The following is a 13019-nucleotide window of genomic DNA, read 5'->3' as shown; positions in this document are numbered from 1 at the left end:
CAAACCAAAATTGATTTGGTTTATAAGTTTAACATCCTATTAACATCCTGGTCATTTATGGATGTGCCAGGTTTAGATGGGGGAGAAAAGGAAGAGTATTCAGAGAAAAACCACCGACCAGTGGTTAGAGTGTACCTGGCAAATGTCATACATTGGGATCTGAACTCATGACCCAGAGGTGGGGGGGGCTTGTGATAAAATGTCAGGACATCTTGATCACTCAGCCAGCGCAATAAAATCCTAATTCAACATATCTGACACTTATCATTTATAAACAAATGCTTTTTTTTCTGAAATAAAAATTGATAGTTGGTTTTGCAAACTATTCATATTTGTATCATGTCCAACAAGAAATGTCATTGTTACCAAAAATTATGATTCTCCAAAGTTTACACTTATTAGACCTCACACTTATTGACATTTGACCTTACACTTACTGACATTTGACCTTACACTTATTAACTTTTGACCCTACACTTATTGACCTTTGACCTTACACTTACATACATTTGACCTTTAAAAACTTTTTACCTTACACTTACATACATTTGACCTTTAAAAACTTTTTACCTTACACTTCTTAACATTTGACCTTACACTTATTGACCTTTGACCCGACACATATTGACCTTTGACCTTACACTTAATGACCTTACACTTGTTAACTTTTGGCCTTACACGGTACACTTATTGATATTTGACCTTAAAATAAAGGTCACACTTGACCTTGAAATGAAAGCCTGCTATATATATATATGTATGGTTTATCACTGTATGATGTAATGTTCATTAAAAAATGAGATTTGATACGAACTAGGTAAATCCCTGTGAGAGACAAGATATCGGGACAATCTTAATGTTTCCCGTACAAAATACATTGACATTTCAGTAATAAGGACGACATCCTGTTGATGTGTCAGAATAGTAATAACGATAAAAAAAAATCTCTGCACCTAATAACACAGAACGACCTGGTGCAGAGACAAGATAAACACTTAGGAAATACAGTACTGGACTGGCTTTATTGTACAACGGTCGTAATCAGTGGTGACATTTATGTCACACTGAATCCCCACCCCTGGGGACCCTGATTAGGTCTTGGTGGTTATTCGAGACCACAGATTATCACCTGTCTGGCCTCGATCCATACAAAAATTAAGCCCGTCCTCTACGAAAAATAAAAATACTTATGAATGGGCAGCGAGTCTGGCATCGTTAGTAATGCTGTTACAAGGTTAGGGCAATTATGTTTGTGATTGGCTAGACATCGCCGGGCAAAAATGAACGGAAATGTTCGCACTAAAAGGACAACATCAGAAGTTTTAAGCACCTATAGACATCTCTACCATTAAAGAAGATCACGATCCGTAGTAAACATGGCTGTCCAGACAGTTTAACAGTTGTCTTTAGATTGAGAATTACCATAGCAACAAAATCAATACAAATGTTATGAGTCTGGACTGTTGAATAACAAACAATAAAAGATATTCTTAACTTGTTCACCATCAAAAACAGTTTTGGACTCTTCTAAAACTATAGCTGGAACAGTTCATTACAGAACATCAGGGGTAAATGATTTAAGCTTCGGAAGGTGTGGTTTGCTTGGTTTAACAGCCTGGTCATTTTAGGACATGCCAGATTTATTACTAGGTGGAAGATTGCTGGAGTACCCGTAGAAAAATCATAGCCCTGCGGTCAGTAACCCACATCAGTTTTAACTCACATCCCAGTGATGGAAGGCTTGTGGTTATGTGATGGGATATGTTAACCACTCGGCCACTGAAGCCCCTTTAAAACAATATATAAATCCTAATAAGATTTATTTTTTATATATATATAGACCCTTGAACTTCTAATAAAGAGGGAACAAGAGTCAGTATTGCAATATGCTAAATTCTATCAAATAAATTCCCATTCATCTAAGAATGTTTCTGGTCAAGTTTGGTTAAAATGCAATGAGACCTTTATAACTAGTAGCAGTTTTGAGGAAATGTTGACAGGTGACGAATAAACAACACGCTGTAGCATAATCTCACTAAGAAAACCAGGTAAGTTAAAAACAATGACAAGAAAATCTTCAGGTATATCTTACAAATCCTGTATATTCTACTGATAAGCCGTAAGGAATGGTTCTCGGTTTCTTTACCATTTGGTTCCACTGCAGATATAAAAATAGCTTCACTTTGGTAATTTTGGACCACTGACATATTATGAAATCTGAGACAGGAATAAATGAGGCAAGAAGTTACAGCCAGGCCTGGCTAAACACGAATGTGTTATGATTGCTAAGACATGTTTACAGACTGGGGTTGTTAGGGGGGTGGGGGAGGGGGAGGGGGGTGGGGGGGACGGGGAGGGGGGATCTAAATACTCACCCCTTGCTCCGCTTCTAAAAATAGTAACAAATCATCTGTAGAGAGGTAGTCTGCATTACTTGCATATCTGTAAAGATAAAAAAAAAACAAGAGTAGATTTAATTTGTATTAAGCCTATGTAGGAGTTTCATGTCAAAGAAATTTAGGAATTGACAGCAATATGTCTTTGCTTTCAACTTCAAATTACCAATCTATAATGGCAATCTGTCTATTTCAAATCATTTGTAAGCAATGACATATAGTGAAATTTGTTTCTCCAAACACTTCTGTATAAAGACCACATGCTTTATCAAGATCTAGTATTGTCTTAGGGTTACAAATGATCATTTAGAGCACAATTTTGACATGTGTATAAAAATGCATGGCTTATATATAGAGACCACTTTGCCCTTGTCTCTCCGGTGTTGTATTTGATTATCAAAATCAAATATCTTATTTACACATTTGATCATGAGAAAGTACAGGGGCTGTGTTTGTGAGAACTGCAATGCTCCCCTATTGAATTATTAATTTAAAGATCTAAGAGCTTAGTCTAATGCCCATTGGTCTCTTGAATTTCTCAATATCCTGCTTTCCTTTAAAATAATTGCCCATATCATAACAATATATGTAATTGTAAAGGAAAAGTAAAGTACCAATTGGTTCCTAAGGACTTTTGAAAGTCTCATAATTCTGATTTTTCATCCTCAAGTAATCAAGGTCATTTGTTATGAATAAAAGCATTTCAGAACTTGTACCTAAACCTTTACCTGGTAATTTTGGTCAATTGGGCCTATTGACATTCTCAAACTCCAGCATTTTTTCCTTTAAATGATTTTCTATGCTCATCACAACTTATATATTATAATTCTACTAGTATATCGATGTAGAAATGACTGTCATGGATGTTACGGATAACAGTATTTCACAATTAATTTGAATTAAAAGCTTGACCAATGCAAGGTGATTCCATACCCCTCCCTCTCTTTGAGAAGCAAGCTTAAAATAAATGCAGAGAAACTACACACAACTAATGGAATGGAATGAAAAGTTGTTTAAGTCAATAAAAGATTAAAATTTCATTATTTCGTAAAATTAAAGATAAATGATAAATAAATATGATTTTAACCTACCGCACCAATAGAAAGTAAATCTCCGGCCGCGTGGATAACTCCTTAAATAAAGTAACAAACTCATCACTATGTATCCTGCCTCTTGGACTTGTCCAACCCTCTATTGAACCATCCGTCTTCTTCAATTCAAATTCCTGCACAAACAACATAAGACAATTAAGAATACATCAAACCTTTTTCTTTTAGTTTATCACCACTCAAGACAATTTTCAAACATAAAAAAAAACATGTGAATTGTATTGTTTGGAGGCCATTATGGCAAGTGTTTTAGATGTTTAGTTGAGGATTTTGGTGTCTGCGGTGAGATTGCTTACCTTATGTTTTTGGTGTATGCGGTGGGATTGCTAACCTTATGTTTTTGGTGTATGCGGTGGGATTGCTATAACCTTATGTTTTTGGTATATGCGGTGGGATTGCTTACCTTATGTTTTCGGTGCCTGCGGTGGGATTGCTTACCTTATGTTTTTGGTGTATGCGGTGGGATTGCTTACCTTATGTTTTTGGTGTCTGCGGTGGGATTGCTTACCTTATGTTTTTGGTGTCTGCGGTGTGATTCCTTACCTTACCAGGTAGATTTTTTGGTGTCTGCGGTGGGATTGCTTACCTTATGTTTTTGGTGTCTACGGTGGGATTGCTTACCTGATGTTTTTGGTGTATACGGTGGGATTGCTTACCTTATGTTTTTGGTGTATGCGGTGGGATTGCTTACCTTACCAGGTAGATTTTTTTGGTGTCTACGGTGGGATTGCTTACCTGATGTTTTTGGTGTATACGGTGGGATTGCTTACCTTATGTTTTTGGTGTATGCGGTGGGATTGCTTACCAATGTTTTTGGTGTCTACGGTGGGATTGCTTACCTTATGTTTTTGGTGTATATGGTGGGATTGCTTACCTTATGTTTTTGGTGTCTGCGGTGGGATTGTTTACCTTATGTTTTTGGTGTCAGCGGTGTGATTCCTTACCTTACCAGGTAGATTTTTTTGGTGTCTGCGGTGGGATTGCTTACCTTAAGTTTTTGGTGTATACGGGCAGGAGAAATGTTACTATTGAGCTTGTTGATGAGATTGACCACTTCTCCCTCTTCTAACAATCCAGCGGGATCACTGGTCTGGTCCTGAAACATTTCTAGTAACCAAGTACACAGTGGTCAAGGAGCATAAACCATCGTCTGAACATTCAGATGTCCTTGTATGTAAGCGCCCATGTTCCTATAAGCGGCCTTTTTGAGGCCTCAATTTCAATTGTTCACATATAAATAAAGACCAAAGCTACACAAAACTGTCTAGATTTGCAATAATTTCGTCTTGTTAGCACCTTTTTTATTTTTTCAATTTTTAAAAAGTCCTGGGCGCTTATTGGGTACAATACGGTAGGTTTTACTTCTGAAGGTTTAACATTTCTGATACTTCAATTATTATAAACGATCTTATTTAGCACATTTTCATGTACTTGTACTACACTTAATTATCATTCATTCTTGTCATGATTTTTGTTTCTGTTTGTTTTACAATGCAAAAAGTATTCAAATAAAATTACTAAGTACAAGACCCTGACAGATAGTATAGACGAAAAGGATATGCGTCTCTCATCTGCTGCATTTCTTCGATAGCTTCTGGAGTCGCTGCAACAGACAAAACGCAATGTCAATACTTCAACATCAACTACTGAATTCTGAAAAGATAATTAAAATGTCTGATGAATAACAAACACTAGCCATATTACTTAAGCCATATATTGTGAGAAAAACAAAAGAGCGGCCTTGACAATTGTTATTTAAACTTTTTTCAGATGTTTTTGTTTTTTGTGTGAAGCTTGTCTTTACAGAGTTGTTAAGTGTTGACAGACTTTGGCATGATACATGATAAATACATAGCTCTTGTAACAGACTGGCTCTTTTTTGTCATATTGTTTTGGTTTTGTTTGTTTGTTTGTTAGCTACAACTGATGTCAATGGGTTTTCTCCAATTACTATAAATAGAACGTGAAACACAAACAAACAAACAAAACTAAGCCAGCTAGAATATAAACAAACAAACAAAACTAAGGCCAATTTTACTTTTCATCAACGTATCTTTGTGTGTGATGAATTTTTGTGTATTACGTGGGTATAAATATATCATGAAAATTTATCAATGAATGAATTTGATCAGCACAGCAAATGACCGAGATGTGAAGTTTGATTCTAATGGTAATTTGAGGGAATTTGAAACAGCAACTGCAACAGTAAAACCATGTGATTATTAATCACGAAATAAATCAACATGAAAAGTAGTTAAAGGATTTGTGCAGCCAAAATTTTTTTTTGATAATACGTCAGGATATTGCTTTGGATGAATGAAAAATTAAGTCCCACCCAACGAATCGACTAGCTTTTAGCGCTATTGGTCGGTTTTGGTCGTGATCGATTTACGGGTAGTGTCGACTACGGTTCAGAGATAATGAGCTAGGTGGTCACGTGGTCTTGTGATGTCAGAATAGTCCGCGGCTACACAAGGTAAGCCTAGTACTATACATGTATACAGCATATATACGTATACGTTAGATCTACAATTTGAGTTTTTTGAGTAAATGGTTATTCTAGCTTTATGATGTAGATATTTTCAATTTCAAAACATTCCATTTACACCATTTCAAAAATTCAAACAAGCACATATCTAACTTTAGATAAGATAATCAGTCCAATTTGATAGCGATATGAAAATGATGTTCGGATCAGTCTGGACTGAGATTTAGATAGCATATGATATAAATTTCTGTGTAATAAAAAAATAGTATAATGTTACACTATCTTTTTACGAGTAAAATTTAGCATCAGTATATCTAGAATCTGTGTTTTTATTTCAAACATCTGCTATAACGATGCAAACACGGCACAGTTTTTGAGTAAAAATAAAATGTGGACAGATACATGATGTATCAGTTATGTAATATTGGAGTAACAGTACCGAACTTATGCCGAAAATAATATGTATATCTATATTGTTGCCTTTGAAACTTTATCCATAACGTTTACTAAAACGCAGAAATACATCAATGATATTTCTGATATATATTCCTAAATTACAGTTTAAGTGTAGATAGTATATTCATTGTCGACCGTTTTGTATATCATACCGAGATTTAATAGTTTGATATATGAACATTTGTCGTATAATCCAATAAGTAACAACATAAAGTGTTCAAATGAAAATTGAAATTACTTGCATACAGGCATTATAAATAGATATAATGTCAGATAATATCTTGTACCTTTTTAAAAATATACTAAGTGATATTTAAATAAGTATATTTACTGTGATAATGTTGTAACTCTTCTTGTATGACTATACATGTACATTTAGATTGGAAACGGTGAAAATACATGCTTAGAATTTTTAGTAATACCTTAGAAATTACGGAAGATTGCTATATGCCTTCATAAAATCTTCATTTTAAAAATGGAGGTGACAATAAAAAACCTAGAGCATATAGATGTACGGGGTTTCCATAATTCAAATCACAATCCAATTAACGGATGTCCTAACCTGATTGACAGTAAGACAATAGCAAATACCCGATAAAGTCCACCGAATAGCAAATTGCCCGCGGCCAGGTAATTACAGGTGAGTTCGATGAATGGCATTGTGAATAGGTAAACAACATCCTGGTCCAGTTATTACATAACCATCAAACCAAAGGCATGGCTAATTATATATCTATATCGGTGTATCTACTCGTATATCGATTAAAAATTGAAAGCGACCGCACGGTCTGAAAAAAAATTGTTTGTTTTGCTTAATATCTCAATTATTTGATCTTTTAAAATATCAAAAATAAATTCTTTCTACCACATGTTGAAACGTTTTACGGTATTGTAATGAATGTATCTCGATTTATTCGGTTAGCAACACACAACACAATGTTTGTAATGATCAATCATCAGCGTGTACGTATGTCAAGCATCATATCCTTGATGCTTTAATCAAGGATTTCTTAAATTGTTACGTAAAATTTCATTTTACAGTCACAAACTTTGCAATTCACTATGTATCAAAGTTGCAGACTACAGGAAAATATTATCTGAATAAAGCTTACATGTATTCGTTGCTGAACTCCTCGACAAAAAATCCGAAACTTTTATTTCTGTGTGGATTTTCTTTCATAATTACACGAAGATACCTGCTATTAGAGCATAAATTAGAGTATTTGAAACATCGAATTTCACTCTTTTAGTTATTTATATTCGAGCCAAAGTTATTGTACGATTAACTTCATGCACTCAAAAGTAATCATAAAAATATTTGATCGGCTTTTCCTGTGACCGTCGATGTAAGTGATAGCACATCAGTTATAGTACAGCTATAAGCCATGGACTATTATGACGTCACACGGTTTAAAGCCAGAAAATATGCATAATCGGGTAGTCAGAAAATTTGACCTCGATATCGGCGGCTTACAGGTTATTCTGGTCGCGCGCGGCACGGAGAGGTTTCTACACGTGCTAATAAAGCCATTCCCAGCATAAACTGAAATTATCATTTTTGACTGCACAAATCCTTTAAGCATAACAAAGGGCCCGATGGCCTTAACGGTCATCTGACAGAAATGTTGTTAAGCATTATAACAAGAGGCCCAATGGCCTTAACGGTCATCTGACAGAAATGTTGTTAAGCATTATAACAAGAGGCCCAATGGCCTTAACGGTCATCTGACAGAAATGTTGTTAAGCATTATAACAAGAGGCCCAATGGCCTTAACGGTCATCTGACAGAAATGTTGTTAAGCATTATAACAAGAGGCCCAATGGCCTTAACGGTCATCTGACAGAAATGTTGTTAAGCATTATAACAAGAGGCCCAATGGCCTTAACGGTCATCTGACAGAAATGTTGTTAAGCATTATAACAAGAGGCCCAATGGCCTTAACAGTCATCTGACAGAAATGTTGTTAAGCATTATAACAAGAGGCCCAATGGCCTTAACAGTCATCTGACAGAAATGTTGTTAAGCATTATAACAAGAGGCCCGATGGCCTTAACAGTCATCTGACAGAAATGTTGTTAAGCATTATAACAAGAGGCCCAATGGCCTTAACGGTCATCTGACAGAAATTTTGTTAAGCATTATAACAAGAGGCCCCGATGGCCTTAACAGTCATCTGACAGAAATGTTGTTAAGCATTATAACAAGAGGCCCGATGGCCTTAACAGTCATCTGACAGAAATGTTGTTAAGCATTATAACAAGAGGCCCAATGGCCTTAACAGTCATCTGACAGAAATGTTGTTAAGCATTATAACAAGAGGCCCAATGGCCTTAACGGTCATCTGACAGAAATGTTGTTAAGCATTATAACAAGAGGCCCAATGGCCTTAACGGTCATCTGACAGAAATTTTGTTAAGCATTATAACAAGAGGCCCGATGGCCTAACAGTCATCTGACAGAAATGTTGTTAAGCATTATAACAAGAGGCCCGATGGCCTATTAACGGTCATCTGACAGAAATGTTGTTAAGCATTATAACAAGAGGCCCAATGGCCTTAACAGTCATCTGACAGAAATGTTGTTAAGCATTATAACAAGAGGCCCAATGGCCTTAACAGTCATCTGACAGAAATGTTGTTAAGCATTATAACAAGAGGCCCAATGGCTTTAACAGTCATCTGACAGAAATGTTGTTAAGCAATATAACAAAGGGCCCAATGGCCTTAACGGTCATCTGACAGAAATGTTGTTAAGCATTATAACAAGAGGCCCAATGGCCTTAACGGTCATCTGACAGAAATGTTGTTAAGCATTATAACAAGAGGCCCGATGGCCTATTAACGGTCATCTGACAGAAATGTTGTTAAGCATTATAACAAGAGGCCCAATGGCCTTAACAGTCATCTGACAGAAATGTTGTTAAGCAATATAACAAGAGGCCCAATGGCCTTAACAGTCATCTGACAGAAATGTTGTTAAGCATTATAACAAGAGGCCCAATGGCCTTAACAGTCATCTGACAGAAATGTTGTTAAGCATTATAACAAGAGGCCCAATGGCCTTAACAGTCATCTGACAGAAATGTTGTTAAGCATTATAACAAGAGGCCCAATGGCCTTAACAGTCATCTGACAGAAATGTTGTTAAGTATTATAACAAGAGGCCCAATGGCCTTAACAGTCATCTGACAGAAATGTTGTTAAGCATTATAACAAGAGGCCCAATGGCCTTAACAGTCATCTGACAGAAATGTTGTTAAGCATTATAACAAGAGGCCCAATGGCCTTAACAGTCATCTGACAGAAATGTTGTTAAGTATTATAACAAGAGGCCCAATGGCCTTAACAGTCATCTGACAGAAATGTTGTTAAGCATTATAACAAGAGGCCCAATGGCCTTAACAGTCATCTGACAGAAATGTTGTTAAGCATTATAACAAGAGGCCCAATGGCTTTAACAGTCATCTGACAGAAATGTTGTTAAGCATTATAACAAGAGGCCCAATGGCCTTAACGGTCATCTGACAGAAATGTTGTTAAGCATTATAACAAGAGGCCCAATGGGCCTTAACAGTCATCTGACAGAAATGTTGTTAAGCATTATAACAAGAGGCCCAATGGCTTTAACAGTCATCTGACAGAAATGTTGTTAAGCATTATAACAAGAGGCCCAATGGCCTTAACGGTCATCTGACAGAAATGTTGTTAAGCATTATAACAAGAGGCCCAATGGCCTTAACGGTCATCTGACAGAAATGTTGTTAAGTATTATAACAAGAGGCCCGATGGCCTTAACAGTCATCTGACAGAAATGTTGTTAAGCATTATAACAAGAGGCCCAATGGCCTTAACAGTCATCTGACAGAAATGTTGTTAAGTATTATAACAAGAGGCCCATGGCCTTAACGGTCATCTGACAGAAATGTTGTTAAGCATTATAACAAGAGGCCCAATGGCCTTAACGGTCATCTGACAGAAATGTTGTTAAGTATTATAACAAGAGGCCCGATGGCCTTAACAGTCATCTGACAGAAATGTTGTTAAGCATTATAACAAGAGGCCCAATGGCCTTAACGGTCATCTGACAGAAATGTTGTTAAGCATAATAACAAGAGGCCCAATGGCCTTAACAGTCATCTAACAGAAATGTTGTTAAGCATTATAACAAGAGGCCCAATGGCCTTAACGGTCATCTGACAGAAATGTTGTTAAGCATTATAACAAGAGGCCCAATGGCCTTAACAGTCATCTGACAGAAATGTTGTTAAGCATTATAACAAGAGGCCCAATGGCCTTAACGGTCATCTGACAGAAATGTTGTTAAGCATTATAACAAGAGGCCCAATGGCCTTAACAGTCATCTGACAGAAATGTTGTTAAGCATTATAACAAGAGGCCCGATGGCCTTAACGGTCATCTGACAGAAATGTTGTTAAGCATTATAACAAGAGGCCCGATGGCCTTAACGGTCATCTGACAGAAATGTTGTTAAGCATAATAACAAGCGGCCCAATGGCCTTAACGGTCATCTGACAGAAATGTTGTTAAGCATTATAACAAGAGGCCCAATGGCCTTAACAGTCATCTGACAGAAATGTTGTTAAGCATTATAACAAGAGGCCCAATGGCCTTAACGGTCATCTGACAGAAATGTTGTTAAGCATTATAACAAGAGGCCCAATGGCCTTAACGGTCATCTGACAGAAATGTTGTTAAGCATTATAACAAGAGGCCCAATGGCCTTTAACAGTCATCTGACAGAAATGTTGTTAAGCATTATAACAAGAGGCCCGATGGCCTTAACAGTCATCTGACAGAAATGTTGTTAAGCATTATAACAAGAGGCCCAATGGCCTTAACAGTCATCTGACAGAAATGTTGTTAAGCATTAATAACAAGAGGCCCGATGGCCTTAACGGTCATCTGACAGAAATGTTGTTAAGCATAATAACAAAGGCCCAATGGCCTTAACGGTCATCTGACAGAAATGTTGTTAAGCATTATAACAAGAGGCCCAATGGCCTTAACAGTCATCTGACAGAAATGTTGTTAAGCATTATAACAAGAGGCCCAATGGCCTTAACAGTCATCTGACAGAAATGTTGTTAAGCATTATAACAAGAGGCCCAATGGCCTTAACAGTCATCTGACAGAAATGTTGTTAAGCATTATAACAAGAGGCCCAATGGCCTTAACAGTCATCTGACAGAAATGTTGTTAAGCATTATAACAAGAGGCCCAATGGCCTTAACAGTCATCTGACAGAAATGTTGTTAAGCATTATAACAAGAGGCCCAATGGCTTTAACAGTCATCTGACAGAAATGTTGTTAAGTATTATAACAAGAGGCCCAATGGCCTTAACGGTCATCTGACAGAAATGTTGTTAAGCATTATAACAAGAGGCCCAATGGCCTTAACGGTCATCTGACAGAAATGTTGTTAAGCATTATAACAAGAGGCCCAATGGCTTTAACAGGCATCTGACAGAAATGTTGTTAAGCATTATAACAAGAGGCCCAATGGCCTTAACGGTCATCTGACAGAAATGTTGTTAAGCATTATAACAAGAGGCCCAATGGCTTTAACGGTCATCTGACAGAAATGTTGTTAAGCATTATAACAAGAGGCCCAATGGCCTTAACAGTCATCTGACAGAAATGTTGTTAAGCATAATAACAAGAGGCCCAATGGCCTTAACGGTCATCTGACAGAAATGTTGTTAAGCATTATAACAAGAGGCCCAATGGCCTTAACAGTCATCTGACAGAAATGTTGTTAAGCATTATAACAAGAGGCCCAATGGCCTTAACAGTCATCTGACAGAAATGTTGTTAAGCATTATAACAAGAGGCCCAATGGCCTTAACAGTCATCTGACAGAAATGTTGTTAAGCATTATAACAAGAGGCCCAATGGCCTTAACAGTCATCTGACAGAAATGTTGTTAAGCATTATAACAAGAGGCCCAATGGCCTTAACGGTCATCTGACAGAAATGTTGTTAAGCATTATAACAAGAGGCCCAATGGCCTTAACAGTCATCTGACAGAAATGTTGTTAAGCATTATAACAAGAGGCCCAATGGCCTTAACAGTCATCTGACAGAAATGTTGTTAAGCATTATAACAAGAGGCCCAATGGCCTTAACAGTCATCTGTCAGAAATGTTGTTTAAGCATAATAACAAGAGGCCCAATGGCCTTAACGGTCATCTGACAGAAATGTTGTTAAGCATTATAACAAGAGGCCCAATGGCCTTAACAGTCATCTGACAGAAATGTTGTTAAGCATTATAACAAGAGGCCCAATGGCCTTAACAGTCATCTGACAGAAATGTTGTTAAGCATTATAACAAGAGGCCCAATGGCCTTAACAGTCATCTGACAGAAATGTTGTTAAGCATTACAACAAGAGGCCCAATGGCCTTAACAGTCATCTGACAGAAATGTTGTTAAGTATTATAACAAGAGGCCCATGGCCTTAACGGTCATCTGACAGAAATGTTGTTAAGCATAATAACAAGAGGCCTGATGGCTTTAACAGTCATCTGACAACCTTAGCATCAGTTAAA

At 36.9% G+C, this 13019-nt stretch overlaps 1 protein-coding gene across 1 annotated transcript in view; it reads right to left on the bottom strand.

Moving 5' to 3' along the window:
- LOC138329861 (inactive phospholipase C-like protein 2) overlaps positions 1–13019 on the bottom strand; it is a 71014-nt gene that overhangs the window by 15812 nt on the left and 42183 nt on the right. Inside the window, 4 exon segments of the mRNA XM_069277151.1 lie at positions 2376–2442; positions 3488–3621; positions 4494–4623; positions 5066–5108. Coding sequence (XP_069133252.1) covers positions 2376–2442; positions 3488–3621; positions 4494–4623; positions 5066–5108 — 374 coding nt within the window.

Source organism: Argopecten irradians, chromosome 8, assembly GCF_041381155.1.
Source record: "Argopecten irradians isolate NY chromosome 8, Ai_NY, whole genome shotgun sequence".
NCBI classification, from domain to species: Eukaryota; Metazoa; Mollusca; class Bivalvia; order Pectinida; family Pectinidae; genus Argopecten; species Argopecten irradians.
This window is presented reverse-complemented; position numbering and strand designations above follow the sequence as displayed.